The sequence below is a fragment of the Pteropus vampyrus genome, unplaced genomic scaffold (genome assembly GCF_000151845.1).
Source record: "Pteropus vampyrus isolate Shadow unplaced genomic scaffold, Pvam_2.0 Scaffold140, whole genome shotgun sequence".
In the NCBI taxonomy this organism is placed as follows: Eukaryota; Metazoa; Chordata; class Mammalia; order Chiroptera; family Pteropodidae; genus Pteropus; species Pteropus vampyrus.
This window is the reverse complement of record NW_011888921.1, coordinates 4,810,039-4,833,971: the sequence shown is the minus strand read 5'-3', so window position 1 is coordinate 4,833,971 and position 23,933 is coordinate 4,810,039. Positions and strand designations below refer to the sequence as shown.

The 23,933-nt window shown below is 48.4% G+C and overlaps 3 protein-coding genes across 6 annotated transcripts in view; all 3 read left to right on the top strand.

The window, feature by feature from the left end:
- The window catches only part of KMT2D (lysine methyltransferase 2D), a 45,740-nt gene extending 36,606 nt beyond the window's left edge, over nucleotides 1–9,134 (top strand). Inside the window, exons 55-57 of the mRNA XM_011368263.2 lie at nucleotides 33–3,161; nucleotides 6,842–6,890; nucleotides 8,219–9,134. Coding sequence (XP_011366565.1) covers nucleotides 33–125 — 93 coding nt within the window. The 3' untranslated portion in view covers nucleotides 126–3,161; nucleotides 6,842–6,890; nucleotides 8,219–9,134. The remainder of the gene's footprint in view (nucleotides 1–32; nucleotides 3,162–6,841; nucleotides 6,891–8,218) is intronic.
- On the top strand, nucleotides 3,038–14,275 carry PRKAG1 (protein kinase AMP-activated non-catalytic subunit gamma 1). Of its 4 annotated transcripts, none has more exons than XM_011368261.2 (12): nucleotides 3,038–3,161; nucleotides 6,842–6,890; nucleotides 11,273–11,382; nucleotides 11,544–11,625; nucleotides 11,723–11,781; nucleotides 11,923–11,968; nucleotides 12,071–12,125; nucleotides 12,416–12,542; nucleotides 12,649–12,814; nucleotides 12,960–12,997; nucleotides 13,262–13,408; nucleotides 13,540–14,275. In XM_011368261.2, the coding sequence occupies exons 1-12, from the start codon at nucleotides 3,153–3,155 to the stop codon at nucleotides 13,642–13,644; spliced, it is 993 nt and encodes a 330-aa protein (XP_011366563.1). In that variant the 5' UTR covers nucleotides 3,038–3,152; the 3' UTR covers nucleotides 13,645–14,275. The 4 variants fall into 4 exon arrangements, with proteins under 4 accessions (XP_011366563.1, XP_011366564.1, XP_011366562.2 ...); XM_011368262.2 differs by having other exon boundaries at nucleotides 3,075–3,161; nucleotides 11,244–11,382; XM_011368260.2 differs by lacking the exon at nucleotides 3,038–3,161 and adding an exon at nucleotides 6,277–6,356.
- Nucleotides 14,276–17,286: 3,011 nt separating this feature from the next.
- DDN (dendrin) lies at nucleotides 17,287–19,954 on the top strand. Its single transcript, XM_011368259.2, has 2 exons — nucleotides 17,287–17,495; nucleotides 17,900–19,954. Exons 1-2 carry the CDS (start codon nucleotides 17,287–17,289, stop codon nucleotides 19,809–19,811), a joined length of 2,121 nt encoding a protein of 706 aa, XP_011366561.1. The 3' UTR covers nucleotides 19,812–19,954.
- The last annotated feature ends 3,979 nt before the right edge of the window (nucleotides 19,955–23,933 follow it).

Here is a 23,933-nt window from a genome sequence, read left to right as displayed (position 1 = left end):
CTGGCACTGATTCTGCTGTCTTCTCTTAACAGCTGACCTATGACTATCAGTTTGACTTTGAGGACGATCAGCACAAGATCCCCTGCCACTGTGGAGCCTGGAATTGTCGGAAATGGATGAACTAAAAAGCTTTGAGGCTACCAGGCAGGGGAGTCCCCCTACCCCCAACCTCTTCCCTGAAAGGGATGAGGGGGAAGAGAGGTAGCAGCCAGAGCCAGGACCCAGGGGTGGGGCTGCCGGCTGACCGGAGCCCCTGGAGCGGGAGGCTGGGGCAGAGGGCCCTAGGCCAAGCCCACCCTGGGCACCAGGGACAACCCTCTTCCCCGCCACCGGCCCCCAGGCTGGCATTTCTGCCCCCAGCTCCGGGAGGGGCCAGACAGAAGCAGCCATTGGGCATCTCAGGTTTGAGGGGAATATGGGCCGGGAACTACCCAGAAGCATCTGGGAGGCAGCAGGGAGTGGGGAGGAGGATACGTGGCTGGGCATCACAGCCCTGCTGCTCCCACCGACCTCTCTGGCCCAACTCAAGGCTGCAAAGAGACTTGACTAAGCTTGACAATCCCAAAGGCCGGGTCCCACACCTGGCCCTGCCTGCCAGGTTCTGCCCCCATCCTCACCCCCATCCCCTTCCCTCTCAATCTGTCTCTGTCTCCCTCTTCTCCTCTGTGTTTGTCTCTCTATGGGTTGTGTTTCCTTGTTTTCCACTCTGACAAATGCAACATGAACGGGAAAGAGGCGTCCAGCTGCCCAGGAGGGCAAGCCGGGCAAGCCGGGCAAGGAGACCCCGCACCCACACCTACCTCATTTAAGTGTTGGATTTTTTGCTGTTCTGAAATGTGAGACCCTCTCCAAGCCCCCTACTGCCCCAACTCTCTCCCCCACCTCACTGCCCTCTTCTGAGTGGGTGGAAGGGGGGTAGGAGGAGGAAGAAGAAAACAACAAAAAATCCATCTTCGTTTTTAATTCTGGGCATGGGATGGCGGTTGAGGCTAATGATGAAGATTGGGGATGACTGTTCCCTAGTTGCTCTAGGACTTCCTTCTCCATCTGGACATGGGGGCAGGAGGTGTGTGCTAAACCTAGGACCAGGATATCTCCCTCCTGCTTTCCCGACCCCATCATGAGCCCATTTGCCCTCCAGCCCCTAGATGGGGTGGGTGGGTGGTAGGGTGTGGGCTATCCCTGAGTGGCATGCCCATACCCAGTGAGGCAGGGTGTGGCCCGGAGCTCCCACTTTCCCTCAGTCACCAAACTGCTGCTGGTCTGGTGGGAAGGGGTGGTGATGTGGGGGTGGGGAGCTTAGTGTCAGCGAGGGGAGGGTGGGGGGTATTTATCTATTTATACATGGGATTGTACATAGTCTTGTGGGGCATGGGGGAGCCGGCTGGAGGTGAGAACCCTCCCCTCTCCCCCCACCCCCGGGGAGAGCAAATGTAAAACTACTAATTTTTGTGCTTTATATATTCTATATAAATATATCTATTTTCTTTTTACAAAACCAGTTTATAAATGGTAGGGGGGCGTGGGGCGGACACCTGGAGCTCCCCTTGTGGGGGGGCCCCCTCCATTACCCAACCTACCGCCCTTTTCCTCACCCCCTCCTCCCCACCCCCTGGCTGTGACTGCTGTAAGGTGGGGGTAAAGAGGCTGGGCAATTCCCACCCCCTGTTGTATAGTTGGATTACCCGTTGTAACGCACAAAAGTGAGCTGGCCCCAGGGGGGAGCCAGAGGGTGATGGGTTGGTTCCCTGCTTCCCTTTCCCTCCCCTTTCTGCCCAAGCTTGTGCTGCAGTTGAACCTCTTCCTGGGGGTAGGGGTAGATCAGGGGGTGGGTGAGGCCCCAAACCCCTCTCTGATAGGGAGCCGTGGGGTTGAAGATGAAGCTTATATGCAGTTCTCTCCTAGGGGCTGTGGGCAAAGGGCATTTTGTAATTAATATTTTCAAGAATAAAATGTCTGGAGTGTGGGGTGGGCTTGGTGGCGGTGGATGGGCAGGCCTGCTGGAGGGGGAGCACGGTCGCTGTTGTGATTTTAGGTTTGTTTTTGTTTTTGAATTTGGGGGGTTGTGGATTGATGGGGGTAGGGAGATTTTTTATTTTAAGCTGCTTCCTCAACTGTTTCACGCTGCAAACGTTTAAGAGAATAACATCCCCCCACCCTCACAGACACCGCTGTGATTAAATCAGACAGTGGGGAGACTGGGCTGCTACCTCCAAAGCCAGTGGATGTTCCTTTTCCAAGAGCAAAAGGTCTAGGCTACAGGGAGGGGGAGATTGGCTCCTGTGAGTCAGGCTCTGATTGGGGCTTGGGCCCTGGGACTGGGAAAAGGGGAGGGGGCAGACTTTGTAAGCATATGCTAGGTATCCGGTAGTCCTGTAGAATTTAGTAAAGAAACCTTATACAGTTTTTAATTTTTATATAAACTAACTCAGACCCAAGCTACAAGGTTGGAATTTTGGTTGTTGGTTTTTTTAAGTACCCCGCCTGTATAATTGCATCAGAATTCCCTCCTCCCCCTTCCCCCCCGTGTTTGTATTTTGGGTTGGTTTACACTTGCACATATTCAACTTTCAGTTTTTCCCCTTTACAGTCTTCTCCCTTCACCTCCAGGACCCTCCCCCTTTTTAAAAAATAAATCGCTGACAAGTGTGAATCCCGTGAAGACTTTATTTTGTGTTGTGTGTATCCTGTACAGCAAGGTTGGTCCTTCGTAACAGCGGATGAAATGATTCCCTTTTTTAAAGCGCCCTGTCTCCCTCCACCCCCAGCGCCCCTGTCCTTGGCATGTTTTGTATTGGCGATCATTCTGAACTGTACATAATTTATGTTGCAAGAGGCAAAGGGCAAGTTTTGGATTTTGCTTCTTCCAAGTTTGTTTTTAAACGACAAATAAAAAAAGAACATTTTAAATACAAGCGGCTCCGTCCCATCACCCTCGCCGTCAGCCGGATCTGTGAGGTCCGATAGGACTCAAGGGAGGGCGGTTACCAGGCGCGGCCGCACCGGAAGGGTGAGCTCCCCGTTTTCCGCCTTTAGCTGGCGTCTGTTCTAACGTAAGCGGAAGTGGCGTAGCGGTGCCGGACGTGGGCGGGGCCTCCCCCCTTATCCCGCAAGCTTCCTAAAGCGAACGTAGCCAGCGGGCACGTCTTGCAATGGAGACGGTGAGGAGCAATGGAGGGCGGCGGGGGGCGCTGTGGAGCCCAAGGCCCCGCATAGGGTTCGGGGAGGCCTGGGCAGGGGCCGGCGCTGGTACCCAGTAAACGAGAAGCCGGTGTCTAACCTGCTCGTTACCCTGCCACTGTGCTTTTTCACCGGGTGCATCGCCTGAGATGGGCCGCGCCGTGCCTGCCTTCCGTCTGCAGTACTCTCAGCCCAGCGGGCAATAGCTAGCTCCCTCCTTGGATCTCGGGACTTCTTTCCTTTTAGCACCTCAGCCCCCTCAGAGGTTTGCCTGAGAGAGCAGGGTTGTTATTCAGCTTTCCTGGGAGTGGCAGGGGGATTCCAAGAGACCCCTGCTTGCAGGTAGCACCCGGTCTTGGTTGTCTAAGTGTGATCTCTGCAATCCCTGGAAAGAGGGACCTCCGAAAGACTTTTATACTGCCTCGAGGTGTCCCATGAGGTCACATTCCCTTAATAAGACTGAAAAGTAGGTTTTCCCTGAAATAGGGGATCGTTTAGAGGCCTTTGTGTCTCTGGACAAGTTTAGATTATTCTGTGCTCTGCGATTCTCAGCAGGCATGTTGGAATAACCTATTGTTGGCCAGCAGGCATTGAGCAGTTGAGGCAGGTCCATGTCATCCTCCCAGAGATGCTGCAGATTTCCTGCTACATGGACCCACCCTCACAGGAGCCTTTTCTAGCACTGAACCCTTTCTATTCACTTCCTTCTCCAAGAGTTTATAACCATGTATCCTTTTCAAGCAGAGTAACTTTCCTATCTTGGTTTTCATCATCTGATACTGTAGTTGTGTACAGGCTGCAGGTTCACCTTTCTTTGGGTCAGTTACCTGCCCAGAGTAATTATTTTACTGCATCCTTTCTCTGCCTGCAGAGAGACGTAACATGTCCCTCAGGTTATAAAGAAGACAGACCAAAGTGGTAGACTGATTTGCAATTGATCACCCAGGCCAAGGAGTCAGTTGTTACAGATTAAGAGAATTTAGAACAAGAATAAATGGTCTGATTCCATAAATTCAAAATAACACAACAGTTCTTACTTGTAAGTGTATTATGGTTTACAACGTATTTTTATATAGATTTCCTAATTTAACCCACACACTTTATGTACTTTAGGTTCTTGGGATAGAAATTGTTTTAAAAAGAAGCAAAAAGAAAATCTCTGCTTTGAAAATGCTCAGTCTAACTGGAGTAAGGGTGAGGGCAAACAGTGACAGCTATTACTTGAGGTAGACTATAATAAATGCTGTCATCAAGATGCAGAGGACTGGAAGCACAGGGAAGGGAAAAAATTACTGTGAACCTGAGAGGGCATTGCAGGTTAAGAGAACAGTGTGAGCAAGAGCATAGAAATTGAGGTATGTAGAGATTAATTGGGTATGAGAGAGTGGCTTAATGTTGTTGGAGTTTTAGGTTTTGGTCACAGTGGGGGAAAAAAAAAGACTGGAAAAGTGGGGTGAGGTCAGGTTGGAGGTATTGCATACCTCACTAAGTTTGATCTTTGTTTTGTAATAAGGGAACTCATGGAAGATTTATGAGCAAGGCAGTGTGTGTGCTTTAAGACTGTTTTTAACAGTTTTCTGTAAATGGATCTACTTCAGAAAGTAATGAGCTCCTGGTTGCTGGAGAAGAAAGTCCTTTTGAAAGGTAACAGCATGAAAGACGAATTAAAGAAGAGGTAGATTTAGGGCAGGAGACCAGTTTAGAGAATGTTGCAGAAGTAAGGTAAAAGCCTAAGTTAAATCTGTGAAAGTGGAAAGGAGAGACATAGACTTGAGGCATATCAGTTTAGCTGATAAATGTTAAGGACACGTTTAGGTCATTCCCTACTCTGTATTTCCAAGCAGACATGTTGGCATAGCTCATTCTTGGGGGAATCGAGTTTACAGTTCTAGGCACTTGGGAGCGAGCAGTGCTGAAAACAAAGATGGGAACCACAGTAAGAATAAAACAGAATTGGAGGGACAGGTGCTGTTTTGTTTTTTTATTAAAGTATTTGAGGAGTCTCTGACATCTGTGGTCGTCCAGCAAACAATTGGAAATATGGATCAGGAGTTTGGAAGAAATTGTGAATCTATGTGTCAGTTCTAACCTGTCTCTGTACTAATATTTGTACTTACATAGTACAGTGGTACTTTCTCACGTTCCCTATGTTACTAAAAGTAGAGGAGGAATGAACATAATTACCCCACTCCTGTGTGGAGAAACAGGCAGAAAGATAAAGTCATTCAGCTGTGTCTGACTCTCTTCTGTATCTATCTCTATTTAGCTGGATATATCTATTTTCTCTCTGTAACTTAGTCGTATGTCTCTTTGTTCATATCAGTGGACATTATTATCATTATCAATATGAGAGTTAACAAAACAATATGTAAAACCACATGCTAGATGGTATGGGGCTACAAAGAAGAATAAGATAATTCCAGGCTTCCAGGAATTTATAATCTGGATAGATAAAAATAACTATAGCACAGTATAGTGTGGTATGTCAGTATTATATGGTAGATAAAATAATTTCTACAAGTAGCTGTTTCTGTGTCTTTGTATATAGATTTTTATGAGACTATCATATGTCATGTGTGTATCTTTACCAATGAACAGCCCTCTCTCCCACTTACAAATGATGAGGCTGTTGTTCCGATAGCCTTGCCAAAATGCCAGGCCAAGTTGATAGTCTGCTCCTACCCTATCCCATTAGGGGAGGGAAGTTTAGGGCTGTCTTGCCAAATTGCTTACCAGCCAGCCTCCCAGGTTCAAGCCAAAGCCTTTAATTTTATATTACTACATCAGCTATGGAGATGAAGTATGATTTTAAGTTAGTTTAGGGATATAACCCAAAGCAAATGGACTCAAACTGTTGATTCCAGTGGATGAAAATTATCATGACCCCTCCTGGGTTCCTAGATGACAATGAAATTTCCAAATGTTCCCACTTGAGGGAGCACAGAGATGTTTCTGAAGGTTTCTCTATATTCAAAGCACACTCTAATCTCAGACTGTCATGGGCAAGGAAACTTGGAAAACCAGTATCCTCTGGGCTGTGGCAGCCTTCGACTCAAAAGGGTACTAAGAGGACTCATGTCCCCAGTTTCAGAACATTTATGCTGCTCATCCACTCCTCAGCCATTCAAGCTTTAACTCTCTCTCTGACAGTCAGCTGCTGGGATCTTCTCTCAATGGTAAGGAGTATGCCTATGATTCCAGTGCCCACAAGTATTCTTAGTGTTTGGGCGAAAGCAGAGTTGTCTTTGGCTCCTGTGTTTTTATAAAGAGGATCTGTGAGAATCTTGTAGGACCATTCCTAAGCCCAGATTTTCTAGTTTCAGCTTTTAAGACCTAATGTTTCATTAGGCAGTGTAATATGTAAGGACATGAACTTTGGAACCACATAGATCTGTGTTCAAATCCCTATTCCACCCATTACCAGTCATGTGACCTTAGGCAGGTTGCCTAATATTTCTTGAACTTCAGTTTCCTAATCTGTGAAAATAAGGCTAATAATAGTATTTACCTCAGAGTTGTTATGAATATTAAATGAATTAATATTTCAAAAGGGTTTTATAGTGCTTTAAAGGAAGTCATTAGTTCACCAGCCCTTCTAATGCTAGGCTAAAGTGGATGGAGCCTAGGAAAGGCTAAATCTCTGTTTCTCTTGTCTCTCCAGGTAACTTCTTCAGATAGCTTCCCAGCTGTGGAAAATGAGCATCCTCAAGGTAAGTGTACTGAAGAGAAGAAACTGGGTATGAAAGCAATAGCCTGACCCTAATTTGTCTTCAGCAATGCTTTGGAACCTCTCCTAGGATCCCTCTTGGGAAAATCAAAGCTGGGCCAGATAATGTGGCAAACCATACAAACCAGGAACAATAATTTGTCAAGATCACTCAGGAATAAATATTGGGGGATGGGGATGATCATTTTCTTCAATATTCAAACCACTTGAGAGGAACTTTTGATGTACAGAGAAAACTCTATAGGCAACTCTGGGCTGGCTAACCAGGTTTTAGAAGTTCCTGGTATTTTGTGAGTAACCCAGAAATAATGCCACTAGGATTTTATCATCCAGCAAGCTCACTAAAGCCACTAAGTGTACACAAGAAATTATAGAAAGGCCTTGAAAGCTCTTAGAACTAATCTAGAAATAGAAGTACTAAACCCTAAAATCCAGACAATTCCAGCACCTGCCCAAATACCTGGTTAGAATGGAATGGTCCAACTAAGTCATCGAGAAAGAGGCAGAACTTATAGGCATCTCTGGTGTAGGATTTTGCCCAGGAACACTCTTAGGTCTTCCAAAAACACATTTATGGCATTAGGAGTGAGTACACACTTTCTCAGAGCCTTGAAATATGGGCTGAGATCCTAGGACATATTATTAAGAGTCTTTGAGCTCTCCATGAGAATTTTTTAATGTTCTGTTTTCATTTTGTTGGTATCCAAATAAGTTACTATAGTCATAGTTTGAATTATCTGGATAGCTCTTCATAATTCAGTACTACCACATGGTTTCAGTGTCTGTTTTATGTTTATGAGTACATTTGCATTAACACCAAAGCAAGGGGTCAGAAACTCAAATTGTCTACATGAACCAAGCAGTGATATGGGCTGCATATGACTTGACAACCTGTAGATCTCATTGCATCTAAAAGGAGGCAGCAACTATCCAGGTCTGGTCAACTGTTAATATTCTGGAATTTAAAACCTAGTTTTGTCAGATTTTCTGATTTTAAAAAGAAACTAAAAATTTGGATTTGTATGTAAATCTCTAGATTTTTAAAATTTGGCAACTGATTTATTTTAAAAACACTAGGAAAGCCAAATCAAATGTGTTTGTAGACCCATAGCCTAAAAGGATAGTATTTAACTGTTAATGTAATGTGTCTTAAACTGGTGTCAAAGACATGTTCTTGGGAGTCTATGGGTTTTCAAATTTGAAGAACAATGGTGAGCTTCCAGTTAAAGATGGTAGATTGAATATATGCATCTACTTTTCTTCCTTCACAAAAAGCCACTAAAACAACCATAAAGGAATTTTATTTTAAAGGTACAAACCCACCAGAATAGGAAGAACAAGAGAGGAGGCAATAGCAATGAACTTTTGGAAGCTGGAAGGCAGACGGAAGAGGGGTAAATGACGTAGCAGACCTCAGAAAACAGAATTATAAACTTGCAGTGGAGAAAGCCAAGAAGCATTGAAGGTCTGAGAAGCAGTCAGATCCCAAGACTGCCTCCTCCATTGAGTGCAGCTGGGCAACTTCTCTTTCCAACTCTGGCAAAGACTGGAGATCTGGAGAGGGACTCAGACCCAGTTGAGGGCCGAGGTACTCTACCAAACACAGGAGCATGAAGTGAATTATATTGAATGCCAATACCCCAGTCCTTTTCAGAATGCTGACAGAAAAGACTTCATCCTCCAAGCACGATGTTGAATGAATGATCTTCTCTAGAATTTCCTTGAGGGAAAAGCCCTAAAAATGTAACTATTGAGTATTCCCTATCTAAATGGCTCAGTCAGCAAGGCTCACTTACATACTTAAAGCTTCCAGTCAGCTTTAAAGACTCCACTCTTAAAATATGGTTTGAACCCTCCTTTATTTTTTTTTTGAACCCTCCTTTAAACCAAGAATTATAAGACATCTAAAGCCTCTACCATTTTTTTAAAAAATGATCCAAACTGCCCCCACCATGAAAATGAAAAAGCAAAAACAACAGAGGGAAAAAGTCAATGCATAGAGAAGAAAACTTTTAAAATTAACATTAATGTACATTCAAATAAAAAATATATTAACACCATGAAACAAGTACAGGATAATTTTTTTTTAAGTTTGAGAAAACAAAAAGGTGCTCTTTGACATTTAAAGTATAATGGCAAAAAATTTAAACTAAGAGGTTTGGAAATCAAGTTGAAGAAATTTCTCAGAAATAAAATTAAAAAAAAAAAAAAAAACACCTCACCAAAAGAAAACCAAAAACAAAACCTTAAAGAGTCAGTTTAGGAAGTCCAATATCTAAATAATAGGAGTTACAGAAAAAGAAAACTGACAACACAACAAAGGAAAAGATCAAGGAAATAGCTCAGGAACATTTCCTTAAACAAGGACATTAGTTTTCATATTGAAGGAATTCATTGAATATTCAGTGCAGTATAAGAAGTTGACCCACCCAAAGCGCAATCATCATGAGATTTCAAAACACTGGCAACAAAGAAAATCCTGACTTTCCAGAGAGAAAAAAACAAGTCACATACAAAGAATCAGAATTGCCTCAGACTGTCAACACACCAGAGCTAGAAGACAATGGAGCAATGCTTTCAACATCTTGTAGAAAATAAACTCCAACGTAGAGTTCTATATCCAGCCAAATTCTAAATCAAAGATGAGGGTAAAATAAAGATACCGGCAGGCTGCAAGATCTCAAAAAGGTTGCCTTCCATGCACCCTTTCTCAGGAAGCTACTGGAAGATGTGCTCCACTAAAAAGAGAGAGTATTCAAAAAGATGAAAACATGTGATATAGGACACGAGAGAGCCAATACAGAAGAGATGTGAAAGTGGCCCCCTGGGTGGTGATGAAGGAACATTTCAGGGTGACAGCAGTATACACCAGGCAAACCAGCCCAGACTTGAGCAGGTCAGAAGGCTCCGAGAGACTTCTTTGGGTAGTTTAAATTGATAGACTATCTAATGCTTCTGAACTTCTTCAAAGGAGATTTAAACAATTGGTGAAGAGTTTGGGGGTTGAATTAGTTATAAATACTATTCATAGAAAGTTAAGCAAACAAAGAGATAAGACAGTTATTAACTCCAAGGAAAACAAAGTTGTGAAAGAAAAAAAATCAGAGTTTACTGTTTAGCTTAGCTCTGAATAATGAATATCCAGTCAAAATTATTTAAATATTGATGTAACCAACATTATATTTTAACTTCTGGGAGGATGGGGGAATGGGTAGTGCATGTTTGTGATGGGGATCCCAGTAGAAAAGAGAACTAAAAATTCTCATCTTCCTTGGATGATAATAGATAATACTCAAAAGTGAAAAAGTCAAGAAAGAGCAATCTAAGCCTGTTATTTATAGACATAGAATAAGTACCAAAAAAATCAGCCAAAAGAGTTCCCATCTCTGTGTAGGGGTAGTAGAGGGAAGTGGGTGCCAGCGACTGCAGTTTTTCTTGACAAAATTTGTAAAACTGTTTGACGCTTTAAACTGTGTACTTGTATAACTTTGGATAAAAAAAATTAAAATTAAAGACAATTGGCGTAAGATTTAAGTGCATGAACTTTGGAATCAGGTAGACCTGTGTCTGAGTCTTTCTTGTCACTTACTAACGGTGTGAACTTGAGCAGTTTATTTAACTGCTTTCTACCTGTTTTTGTCATCTGAAAAATGAGGACACTATTTGCCTTATAGATTTGTTGTAAGGATTAAATGATACAGTATTTCTAAGTACACATAGCATAGTAGGTTGCACATTTGGACTGTTATTTTGGGGGTTGTTGCTCCACTTTAGAGCAAGCAAATAAAATCAGAAGACTGGAAAGATAAACACAGGCAGAGTCTCCTATTTGTCTGGAATAGGTGGGATGATTTCTTACGGTCAGCCCAAGATGGACTCTCAGGGTGTTTGGGGCCAGGTTGATTGCGCATTGGGCTTCAACTTCTTGTTGATCTGAAATGGCCCAACTTGGACCATGACTTTCTCATCGGCGGGTCTTAAAAAAAATTTAAGAAGCTTAATTGAGCAAAGAGAATAAGTGAAAATGTGCTAAATATATGAAAGGGAAAACTTGAATTAAAGATGAGAAAAAACTTTTAGACTAGAACAGGTTAATGAGATATAGACTTTCTGTTTCAATTGGCTATCTTTTGCCTAAGGAGCCAATAGGTATAGTCCTACCTGGAGATGGAAGTTGGATGAAATGGTTTCTAAGGGGTTTGTTCCTAATGGTACAGTAGGAACAATACAGATAATAATATAGGGAACCTTATTTAAAAAATCATGCTCTAAATATTTGAGCAACTACAACACTTTTATTTTCTGCCTCTTTTGGTTGTGGGTTGTTGCATGGAAGGAAGCTACTAACTGTCCCACCCTATGCAGAGACCCCAGAATCCAACAATAGCGTGTATACTTCCTTCATGAAGTCTCATCGTTGCTATGACCTGATTCCCACAAGCTCCAAATTGGTTGTATTTGATACGTCCCTGCAGGTGGGTGAAATCCTTTTTCCTTTCCTCTCATCCCAAGATCACCCCATCTCTTTCTATGGGGTTAGTGTCATGTTTTCCCCCAACATACCCATTCCAGGTTCTTTTAAAGTCCTGCCTGCTTGTGAATTTCCCTTTTGTCAATAAAATTCTTTTGGCTATAGGTAAAGAAAGCATTCTTTGCTCTGGTGACTAATGGTGTACGAGCTGCCCCTTTGTGGGATAGTAAGAAGCAAAGCTTTGTGGGTAAGCAAAAATTTCTGGAACACAGTATTATTGCATCTTGTGCTGGGCATGGAGAAAAGCTTTGAGCACTGCTGAGGGTTCTCGTCTTGACCTCTAGGCATGCTGACCATCACCGATTTCATCAATATCCTGCACCGCTACTATAAATCAGCCTTGGTAAGGAACCTTAACTTAGCCCAATGATCAAAACCATTTCCCCTGCCTAAAGGTCCCTCGTTTTCATTTCTTCCAAGCAAATCACAAGAGGTTTATGAAGCAAGGAGATCAGGTCTCAAGTTCTGTTGCTTCTGCCTCCAGGTACAGATCTATGAGCTGGAAGAACACAAGATAGAAACTTGGAGAGGTATGTAGAGAATCGGAAGTTGTAAAAGGATAAAGGGATGGAGAATTTCCTGGGAAATGGTTTTCCATGGTGGTATTTTGTGAACCTTTCTTTTCCCTTCAGAGGTGTACCTACAGGACTCCTTTAAACCACTTGTCTGCATTTCTCCTAATGCCAGGTGAGTTCCAGTTACCCATATATCCAGAAGGGGAAGAGCCTTGCCATCAACATAGCTAAGGCCCTAGACATCCAAAGATCCAGAGGCAGAAGAGGGAAAAAAGACAGACAGACAGACAGACAGACAGACACACACACACACACACACACACACACACACACACACACACACACACCCTTCCCTCCCCCAACTATCAGTTTCCCCTGTATATAAACACACTCTAAGGAGCTATTTAACCATCCTCAGGCCCAGCACTGCGGTACTTATCATTATCCCCAAACTTTCCACAGCTTGTTTGATGCTGTCTCTTCATTAATTCGAAACAAGATCCACAGGCTGCCAGTTATTGACCCAGAATCCGGCAACACCTTGTACATCCTCACGCACAAGCGCATCCTCAAGTTCCTCAAATTGTTTGTAAGTGCTCCTCAGTCCAGTTTTTACTTCTTATATACTGGGTTGGAAGGGTATCCAAGGGTAGTATGGGGGGCCTTGAAAATCAAGCCGATTCCTCTTTCCTCAGATCACTGAGTTCCCCAAGCCAGAGTTCATGTCTAAGTCTCTGGAAGAGCTACAGATTGGCACCTATGCCAACATCGCTATGGTCCGCACTACCACCCCTGTGTACGTGGCTCTGGGCATCTTTGTACAACACCGAGTCTCAGCCCTGCCTGTGGTTGATGAGAAAGGTGAGAGATTGGGCAAAAGGAGAGCGAAGGCTCCAGGGAAGCCAGGATGGCTCTGGCTTCTCAGCTCAGCCTGAAGGGTGATTCTCTGGGCAAGGGGAGCCTTGGATGCCAGATTCTCCTTGCTGAGCTGCCTCTGTCCCCCTAGGGCGTGTGGTGGACATCTACTCCAAATTTGATGTTATCGTGAGTGATTGTGGAGGGACTGGGAGGTAGGGAAAGGGGTGGCATGTTCACTGTGGAGAGGGAAAAGAGTCTCCTCTGGGGCCTAAGGGATTTAAGAAGCTTCTAGGCTTTGAAATCCTATTTGAAAAGGAATTGAATGAGCTGAGTGTGGCTCATGGGCATGGCTAACAACTGCCCTAAATCCCTCTGGTGAGGTTGGGTGGGCTCCAGGTGTGAGGGCTGGCTTCCTTGCTTCCCTGCAAGCACCTTCCCTTTTCTCCCCAGAATCTAGCAGCAGAAAAGACGTACAACAACCTAGATGTGTCTGTGACCAAAGCCTTGCAACATCGATCACATTACTTTGAAGGTGTCCTCAAGTGCTACCTGCACGAGACTCTGGAGACCATCATTAACAGGCTGGTGGAAGCAGAGGTAGGGAGGAACAGTGACGCAAAAGGAACTGGGGAAGCAGCCTTGAGAGAGGGGTTTGGCAAGGAGGGTAGGGCCTAAAGGGCTCCCCCTAACTGAGGCTGGCACTAAATATCCCTTGTTGCTCTCTGCAGGTTCACCGACTTGTAGTGGTGGATGAGAATGATGTGGTCAAGGGAATTGTATCACTGTCGGACATCCTGCAGGCCCTGGTGCTCACGGGTGGAGAGAAACCCTGAGCTGGGGAAGGGGTCAGATGGCAGCAAGGGATATGCCCACTCACTGTCCTCCCAAAGCTGTGGAAACCACAGATGGAACCTTGAGAGAATTGTAACTCTGTTCCCTGTCTGGGACCCCCCCGCCCCCCAACCCTTCTACCTTGGAGCTGGGAAAGGTGGGGAGGGAGAGGAGAATGGATTTTTAACTGTCCTATCCTCACACATACGCTTGAGGAAAACTTCCAGCCCAGCCCAGCCCATCCTAGCGGGTCCTCTTAGACTCAGCCCCTGTTCTGGGTGAAATATGAACTCCATGCCCCTCAGGCAAATTCTGATCTCTAAGAGATCACAGACCTTACCCAGCTTTTGCCTGTATGTCCGTCCCTGACTCCAGCCTAAGATAATAGCACAACAAAACTCTTCGTAAAAATCTTTTTATTCATCCTGTTTCATGCTGTATGGAGGAGGCTAAGTCCATTTAGTGACATTTCTTCTCATAAGAGGAGTAGGGAGGACAGCCTTTGGGTTCCTGTGCTGTGTGCATATGAAGGGAGGAGGTGGGGTTAGGTGGAGGAGGAAGGCAGAGTGGTTAGCTGAGGTTATTGCTTTTCATGTAAAACCTAATTAAAATGACAGGAATCTCTTCATGGTATTGCAGTGTTTGCTTTTTATAGTTGATAGATATTCTTGCTTCAACCTTCCTACTTCATATGGCTTCTTCAGCTTAATAATAATAATAATAATAATAGCACACATGCTTATATAAAACTGTCAGGCACCTTTCTCTGCTTTACACATATTAATTCATTTAATCCTCAGAACAATAGTAGATATTATTCCAGTTTTATAGATTTAAAAGAAACAGCACAGAGAGGCTCAATAACAAGCCAAAGGCCACACAGCTAGTAAAAAGTAGAGCAAGGATTTAAACCCAAACAGTCTAGCTCCAGAGCGCATGTTCTTTACAACTACACTAGACGTTAACTACCTTTCTAAGTTTCCATTCATAGATGTTCCCCACCCTAATCCCTGTGGTCGTTCTTATTACTCCATTTTCACCTCTGCCTGGATTATAGCTGGGACCCCAGGAAAATCCTATAACAGTATTAGGTCTCCAGAGAGTAGACAGACTGAATGTCTCCTTTAAGCAAGGAGACATGCTACCATCAGCCTTTCTTAGAGAAGGTTGGACTGTGTGTTTGGATTTTGCTAAACTGGCACTGTCTTTGAACCTATAAATCCCTGGTGATTCTTCCAAGGTGAGAATGAGCTGGAGGGAAGGGGAGGGGGTAGCAGCAGGACTTATGGTCACCCTATCAGACCCTTTCCCTGTGCTGAAACGGTCTGGGCCAAAACAGTAGTCAGCACCTAGCATAAGGACACCTAGACTGTTGGGTATGAGCCAAATTCTAGGTACCATTTCACTGCTGCCTTGCAGGTAAGATAACATTTCTGTCTTGGATACTAAGACTAGAAGCAATTTCAGAGTAACTCTTTGCCCTTACTCACACTGTGCCTAAGAACTCTGACAAACCCAGCCATACCATACTGGTCCCTCCACGCCACACTTCCTGATGGAATGCAGGAAAAGCATTGAAACAGCTTTCAGTGCTGCACTGTGGCTTTGAAGAAGCCCCTACTTGTGCATTCATCTCTTCACAGCTCTCACAGCACATTCCCAGACTTGAAGGAGGGAGATATTCCAAGTTATTAGAATTAGGGTATGTTTATGTGTGTGGGGGTGGATGCATAGAGGAAAAGACAGATGTCTCCTGGTGTCACATTCCATCATGAAGTGGGGTTTATCTAGGAAGGAGGCAAGGGTTTTAAAAAGCCGTAGGACTCTGGTGGGACCTGGGCGGAAGGAGGCATCTTCAAGAAAAGAGCCGTCAGTGCAGCTGGTAGGTGTAAAGGTGGGGGGGGGGGGTCAATGGATGGGGGAGGGGATGTGTGAGGTCTCTCTAAAGGCCTATGTTAGGGAGCAGGAGGCCTGGGTTTTCTTGCTCTCATTCTCAGTTAAGTCTCTGCCCCACAACAATCCTGGCCCTATCCTCTTAGCAGGAAGCATCTGTACCCAAAGGCCTGCAGGTACTTTAGTGGTAAACAAATGGGAATCTCTTGCTTCTCCCTGCTAAAACCCAACCAGTCTCAGAGTCTGAGGATGGAGCAGAAAGACAAGGAACAATATATGGGAGCCTCATAGCCTGCTTTTCTTACCTATTACTCTCCGGAGAGGCAAATTATCCCTTCTTCTTCAGGAACCAGTGCCATACACACTCTTCCCCCACCTCTCCACACCCCTCCCTTCCACTGGAGCTGCTGCCATGGTTGCCAGGCATGGTTGCTAAGTCTCTGCATGGAAGGGTTGGCGTAGGCTGTGCTGCCACTAACATTACCATGGTGAATCAGGGGACACCTGGTATAAGCTTGGGGGGAGGGATCATGTGGATGTAAGCAACAACCCCTAGGACAAAATAAGCCTAAAAGGTGAGCATCTTAAGCACAACTTCAGGTGCGGGCTGAGTGAGCTAGGCATTGTGGTAGTGGTGATGGGGAGCTCTATGCTGGAAAACAGGGACCACTTTTATCATTTCAGTTGCTAGGGCTTGGTTTTGCCAAGGGAGCACACCGTTCTTCCTCCATCCCCTCTGAAAGGGTGCAAATGCATAAGCACCCTAGTCTGTCCTCCATAAGGCTGAGCAAAGCTGTGTGGGAACAGAACAGTATGACCCCAAAATCCTAGCTTTTGGATTGGGGGAAGTAACATGGTGTCAGGAGAGTGCTCCATAGGTGCCCAAGGACAAACATCTAGAATGAGAGGCAGCTTCTATGGCCAAGACAGACTCCTGTGTCCTGCTGTACCTGGGCTGCAGTTAAGGGTATGAGGGTCACCCTTTCTGAGCTTGGGGAAGGGAGCTCCTACCCTCCCCCACCCCCAGCTCGTACAAAAGCTGCATGAAAGCCACCACCTCCTCCCTCCACCACATGGAAGCTGGTTACTCATCTCCTCTCTGCACCCGAATGCCATTGCTGCTAAAAATAGCCCCCCCCAGCCGTGGGCCAGCCCCTCCTGCACCCCAAACCCATGGAAACCAGCAAGATTGGCAGGCAGAGACACTGAGTTCATTTCCATCATCTCCCTGTCGAAGAGAAACTGAAGTCCGAGGCAAGAAGTCAAGGGCAGAACCCTGGTGGTCAGGCACCCTGACAAGCAGGGAAGTGAAGGGTTAAAACGGAGGAACGTTGAAGAAATGGGGCGGGGGAAGGGGCACTGTTAGCTTGGCAAGAATAAGAAGTCCCCTGCCCACTCGTGCAAGTCCCATCAGGCTTGGGAGACAAGAGCAGTGGGAAGGGGCACCAGATCCCGGGCCCCAGGGGGTGGCCGTGCACGTGGGGGAGGTAGCAGACCGGTGCCGTCCGCGCCGTGACATCGCGCGCGGGCGTGCGCGCGCTCGAGCGCACATACACACACACACACACACATACACACACACACACACACAGACAAGCACGCACACACACACACACACACACACGTGTGCCTGGGTATATATAGTCCCCAGTCGCTGGGCCCGCCGCTGCAGTGGGCGCCGGATTCCTGGGCTGGGAGGGGGCTTCTCGGGGCGGGTGGGAGGGTGGGGGGCCAGGGTGGGGTGGGGCAGGATGCTGGATGGCCAGCTATTCTCCGAGGGGCCTAACAGCCCCCGGGAGCTCCAGGATGAGGAGTCTGGCAGATGTCTCTGGGTGCAGAAATCCAAGCTGCTGGTGATCCAAGTGAAGACTATTTCCTGTCATTATAGTCACCGGACCCCTCTTCGACAGCCCATGGACTTCCAGGCCAGCCACTGGGCCCGTGGTCCCCAGAGCCGCACGTGAGTGAAGGAGGGGTGAGGGGAAGAGAGTGGTGAGGCGGGAGTGGGGTCCGGACCTCCCTGCAGGCAATAGCCAGTGTTGCTGGTACCCTGTTCCCTTCCCATGTCCCTCCCTTCCCGAGGGTTAGGGCCTGACCTATTCCATCGTTATTTTTGGGGGGGACAGGAGTAGGTGTGAGGAAGGGCAGAAGGTGAAATGGGGCAGGCGCTGTTAAAGCGTGCCTAGAGAAATGATGAGGAGTCTCGCTTCGACTTCGGTCCTAACATATACTCACGTGCGCATACACAGCCACACACACACCTCCACACAGGTGCCCCAAGTGGCCTGCAGTGCTCCCAGCTCCCCAGCCCTCGGCTCCCTTCCCCAACAAACTGCTCACCTGGGTTCCTGATCATTGTCCCAGGTGTGGGCCGCGCCTGGGATCCCCTGAGCCGCCGCCCCGCCGGCCCTGGGCCTCCAGGGTGCTGCAGGAGGCGACCAACTGGCGGGCGGGGCCCCCGGCCGAGGCCCGAGCCCGGGAGCAAGAGAAAAGGAAAGCGGCATCGCAGGAGCGGGAGGCCAAGGAGACCGAGAGAAAAAGGCGCAAGGCTGGTGGGGCCCGAAGGAGCCCCCTGGGTCGGCCCTGCCCGGAGGTCCGGAACGCCCCTCGGGTGGCCCAGCCTACAGGGCTACCAGCTCGGTCACGGCCCGAGCGCCTGGGGCTTGTATGGCGACCGCCCCGTCCATCCGCGCAGCTGCAGAGCGACCCAGAGGCAGCGTGGGCGGGGCCCTGGGGAGGTCGCAGGCCAGGGCCCCCCAGCTACGAGGCTCACCTGCTGCTGAGAGGCGCTGCTGGGACCGCCCCGCGACGCCGCTGGGACCGGCCACCACCCTACGTGGCTCCACCTTCTTATGAAGGTCCCCATAGAACCTTGGGGACTAAAAGAGGCCCCGAGCCCTCCCAAGCACCCGCCTCATCAGCACCTGCGCCTACTCCGGCCAGGACGGAGGGTGGGTGCACAAAGAAGAGGCTGGATCCTCGGATCTACCGGGACGTCCTTGGGGCTTGGGGTCTCCGACAGGGGCGCGGTCTCTTGGGGGGATCCCCAGGCTGTGGAACTGCCAGGCCAAGGCTGGAACCCCGCAAAAGAGCCACGGAGAAAAGCCTGGGGCTGGCTGATGCTGGTCAGAACAATAGTAGCGATGGCTACCCCCAAGCCAAAGCTGCTGGGAGCCCAGGCACAGCGACAGCTCCTGCAGGGTCTGCAGCTGCTACTCCCAGTCCCCCGCGTCCGGCTCCTAGGCCCAGGCCCCATGTCAAGGGCTCCTGGGAAGGGAAAGAAGGTAGAGAACAGAGCTGGCTCCCCAAATGCTGGATTTCCTCCCTTAAAAAGCAGCCACCCCGACTTAGCCAGACCCTCCCCAGACCCTGGGCTCCGGGAGGCACGGGATGGAGAGATTCTCTGGGTCATAGAGAAGGAGCCAAGACCGAGACCTTGGCGGATTGGAAGGCGACCCGCCGCGCCCACACCCTGCCCCGCAGTTCCCGTGGCCCCGTTCGTGGAGAAGGCGTCTTTGTCATTGATGCCACGCGTGTGGTGATAAGGTCCCAATATGTTCCGACCCCTCGAACTCAGCATGTGCAGTTTTTGCCCGCTGGGGTGCCACGCGCTGAGGGGGATGCCCTTGGCCAACCAAAGCCCAACAAGAAGGAGGGCAAGGGGGCCGCTGTCTTTCCTCCTCCTTGCCAAAAGCTGCAGTTGAGCAGTCGCCTTTCGCACCAGCAGGGTGGAGGGCGCGGGTTCGAGGCTGAAGGCGGGAAGCCCGCGGACTCCTCATTGGAGGAGCGCGCCTCCCGCATCCTGGGGCTTCCAATGGGCGAAGTAAACTTGCAGAAGGCCCCCTCACAGCCAGTTAGCTCAGAGCACTCAGCCTTAAGCCCAGTGGCTTCGGGAGGTGCGGGCAGTGCCAAGGGCTTGAGGGAGGTGGTGGCGGTCCCGCGGCCCACGAACCGGAGCTGGACGCGGATCCCGGGGCCCTACGCCGGGGCCCTGCGGGAAGCTGTGTCCCGCATCCGCCGTCACACCGCCCCGGACTCGGACTCGGACGAAGCTGCGGAGCTCAGTGTCCATAGCGGCTCTTCTGATGGAAGCGACACAGAAGCCTCTGGCGCCTCCTGGCGGAATGAGAGGATCCGGCCCCAGGAAGGCAGGAAGACAGCAGAGCTGAGCGACAGTATCCGAGAGATTATAGATGTCATCAGCCGAACCGAGGAGGCCCTCTTTGGGGCGAGGGACACTAAGGGGACCCCACAGGGAAATAGGGAGCGGCAGTAAGAGGCCTTTTCTTGTATTCGTGTTCCCCAACCCATCTATCCTCCCTCACTGGTCCCCTTTCTTTCTCACAGACTTTTTTGTACCCTTACCTATATCAGTTCCCATACTTGAAATAGAAAGGAAAAGGAGCCTCTGCCGATTCATGATTTTTTTTTTTTTCAGGTAAGGTGAGGGTGAGCAATGGACTTTAATACCTGCTCTATTCAGTGCGCTCCAGTAAGGTCTTCAGCAAAAGTGTAGAACTGAACAGAGGCCTGGCCGAGAGCAGACAGGAGGGCAGGAATGGTATAGTCATGGGAGGACAACTTTAGGGCAGGGCCTCTGGACAAGAGAGAGAAAGTGATGGAGAAGCTTCAGACTGAGGTGACCAGGTGACAGAGAGGTCCTGTCAGAAAAGGAAGAGGTCCAGAGCAACCAGCAAAGCAGGAAGAGAGTTCACTTCAAATGTCACAAGTCTAGGGTTCCAATCCCAACTCTGACACTGACTTGCTGGGTGAACTTAGGCACGTCACTGCCCCTCTTCAGGCCTCCTAGTATGTAAAATGAGGGAGTTCTAGTGTCCATCTCTGACACTTTGGAGCCTTGGGGGAAGCTTTTATCGCATCCTCCCTTTCAAAAGCCAAAAAAAAAAAAAAAAAAAAGATTAGGAATAAGTGAACAGAGTCTGAAGGTTCCTGGGTGGCTTCATTGTCACCTGTGCTCATTCTCAGTTCAAGAGACTGTCCAGGGTTTGCAGAAGAGCTGAGTAAATATTCAACGACTCCTATCACAGTCTCTCAGGTTTAGGTAAGGGCTCCCAAAGTCAGGGCAGGATGGTGGCCTTGTCACTGTCCTTGGCCTGTGATGGTCCCAGCAGGGGAGGGAAGGCAGCCAGTGAATCAGCTTGGAACCTCTTTAGACCTTTCCCTCCTCCTCCTCCTCCCCAATGTTTCTTAGTGATGCTCTGAATCGTTTCCATGATGTCCCACCCAGGTGATATCACTCATTTGAAAGAACTCTGAGAATTTCTTGCATCTCTGCCTCTTCCAGAAACCGGCCAGAGAAGGAAGAGGGAGGTTAGTCCCAAAAAGCCTGTAGGTGTGGGGTGTGATGCTCGCTGTAGCCACTATGGGGCGCGCGCAGGTCGCGGATTTCCCCGGTAGCTAGTCCGCGAGTCCCTTCTACCCCGGTACTGCCAATTAATCAATTGATCCCTAGTTACTGCGCGGCGGTCTCCCGCCTTGCTGCCTCCAAGCGCGCGAAGTCGGGAACAAGCCTCTGCACTTCCAGACCTCTGGAGCACGCCGAGCCCCTCTTTGTACTCATCCACGCCAATTGGCTTGAGATCCAGACACTGAAGACTTTTTTTTTCTCTCTGATCTTGGACACCTCCTCTCTCTATTTACTAGCCATGTGAACTTGGCCAAATCACTTCACCTCCCTGAGCCTCAGTTTCCTCATCTGTCAAATGGGGGTATATAAACACCTACCTCGCAGGGTTGTTGTGAGGATTTAATGCGATAATATATGTAAAGCGCCTTGCACAGTGCCTGGCACACAGTAGGCGCTCAATAAATCTAAGCTTCCCTTTATCTAACTTTGGCCTCTTGTTCCTTTCACCGACCGTTTCCCCACAGTGTCCCTCTCCCAGGTCTCCTCCGCTCTTTCCTGCTCGGTGGGCGGTATGGGGGACTCCTTTCTTTGATGGAAACTCCCGGCCCACTCTTGTCTCCCCCAGTTCGGACTCTCCCTTCTTTGCCCCCCACCCCACCCCCTCTGGCTCTTCCCACTGCCCCGACGCACTCCCCCCATCCCCCATTCCGGGCAAGGGCTGAGTCAGCCTGGGTAAATTTAGCCGCCGACTCGGCGGGCGCGGGGGCTTCACCCAGACTCAGTCACAGAGTCCTGGCCGGGCCCTTGGCCCCGCCTCTGCTCCCACCCCCACCAAGTCCCGCCAACTCCAACTAAGGCGCAGCGTTCAGATCCCCAGTCCCGCTCTCAAACCACTTATGGTTTTGGTCTCCAATTATCTCGATGTCACTCTCCACCCGCACCCAGAGAGACTGGGCCGGACGAGGAGGGGGCTGGGCAGCCTGGGAGACAGAGGAACTGGACCTTAAACCAGAACTCCTGACCTTGGTTCATTGGAGGAGAAGAGGGGTCCTCTTTGGGCTTCTGAACCTGTGGAGAGAGCAGGTTCTGGAATGGACCCAGGAAGGTCCATCCCAGAACCTGCCTGGAACCTACACTGCCAGGTTTTAAGATAGCTCTAGCTCCTGCTGGACAGAGATCAAAGTTTCATGAGGTCTGTCTCCCTTCCACCTACAGTTCTATCTACTACCAGTTCTAACTGTTGAGCATTTACTAAGCACCTAAGAGGAACCAGGCACCCGCTGGGCTCCAGGAAAGGGATGAGTAAGACCTGCCTGACAATGGGTTGAAGGTGAAAACACACAAGTAATGATAGTATTGAGCAGTGAGTGTTAAGTACTTTAAGGAGTCAAATAAGGGAGACTGGATTTGGGGAAAGGGTTTCCAAGTAGAGGGAGCAGCAAAAACAAGAGGTGTGGATGTGGGGGAAATGGTCTGGTTTGGCTGGAATTGAGGATACATTAATGGGAGTTGTGAAAGATAAAGGCAAGAGTGAAAACTGAGGCCAGGATGAGGTGGGCCTGGTACAACTGAGTGTGTGCCTTAGACCTCTGGGCTTGAGACGAGGATGGACTTCAGGATAGCAAGAAGATAGAGGAAGGCCAAGACAGCAGTGAAAACATCTGCCTGGACTTTGCTACAGCCCAGAGGCCCCAAGGCTCCAGAGCTGATAGAAAAAGTGAGCTGCGTGTGATAGTGGAGGGACAGGCCCTGTTAGAGTAGGCTCCACCATGCTGCCTGAGGCACTTTGAGGCTGAACACCCAGGAAGCCAGTTTCTAAGAGCTCACCCACATTGCTACCATTGTCAGAGAATTAGAGTAGTGCTGTGTTTCGAACATAAACTCTGGGGCCTGGCAGCCTGGATTTAAATCTCGCTTCTACCTCATACTAGCTGTGTGACCTTGGGCAAGTCACTCAACCTCTTTGTGCCTTGGTGTCCTCAGCTATAAAACTGGATTATTAATAGTGCTCTTATCATAGGCTTGCTTGGAGGATTAAGTGATTCAATATGTAAAGCACTCAGAACAGTTCCTCGTACCTAGTAAGTGGTACATAGTAAATGTTAAACTCTGATTAGTAATGCTCTCTGGGGCTATTTCATTAGTGTTGGGGATATAGGAACAGGAAGATGGGAGAGAGAGAAGTAAAGGTAGAGGAAGAGGAAGAACAGGCAGAAGAGAGGAGAAGGGATCCCTAGGCAGAAGACAAACAACCCCTTGAATAGGTAAATGGTGTACTGGCAGCACTTGGGTGGTTAAGGTGTCAACGTAACATGCCTCCCTCCCCCAGGACTTCCTCCATCTTTGCCTAAGCGTGGAGTTAGCACCAGCTCTAAAGATCTGGGGAGAAAGAGAGAGAGAGAGAAAGGAAGGAATGACTGCAGGTCTGGTGGCCAGCCCTTGGTGAGCCATATCTCAGTCTAGCCCCACAGGGCCCTGTGGGTGGGAGGCTGGAGGCTCCCTGCTGTGAAAATGACTTCTAAATCTGGCTGTGTCTGCCAGCCACCCAGCCTCGAGGCCACACCCACCTACCCCACCTTGGGACAGCGTCACAGGTCAGGAGTAGGGACAGCAGATGCAGGAGGGTGTGATCAGTTTGGGGCAGCAGCCCTCAGGTTAGCACTGGCACTACTACCCTCCCCACAGCCAGGTTCTTCACAGGGAATCCCCTTTCTGTCCAAAATGGGGCCCAATTAATATGACTTTCAAGGAGCTGAGAGCCTCTTCCCATTTCAGATGCTCAGGAGAGCCTGGGACTTCCCTTGATCAGCCACAAATTAGTAAAGGAAACAAAGATCCAGACCATAGCTCTAGGACTTTAGGGGATTCAGGGTCAGGAGTGTATGTATGTGTGTGAACCAGGAGAGATGGCCAAACATGAGTACATGGGAAGTATGCAAAGTATGTCTGTGGTGAAAAGAGTCAGCATTCACTCAGTTATTCCTCTGTTCATTCACTCACTGAACATGTATACCTGGCCCTAGGAATACA

What these genes read in the sequence shown, in the direction of transcription:
- PRKAG1 (XM_011368260.2), top strand. Translation starts at nt 6,279, where the DNA reads ATGCTGCTCATCCACTCCTCAGCCATTCAAGCTTTAACTCTCTCTCTG. An exon ending in TATTTGATACGTCCCTGCAG is followed by an intron (nt 11,383 to 11,543) that starts GTGGGTGAAATC and finishes TTTTGGCTATAG; the next exon opens with GTAAAGAAAGCATTCTTTGC. An exon ending in ACAGGCTGGTGGAAGCAGAG is followed by an intron (nt 13,409 to 13,539) that starts GTAGGGAGGAAC and finishes TGCTCTCTGCAG; the next exon opens with GTTCACCGACTTGTAGTGGT.
- DDN (XM_011368259.2), top strand. Translation starts at nt 17,287, where the DNA reads ATGCTGGATGGCCAGCTATTCTCCGAGGGGCCTAACAGCCCCCGGGAG. An exon ending in CGTGGTCCCCAGAGCCGCAC is followed by an intron (nt 17,496 to 17,899) that starts GTGAGTGAAGGA and finishes TCATTGTCCCAG; the next exon opens with GTGTGGGCCGCGCCTGGGAT.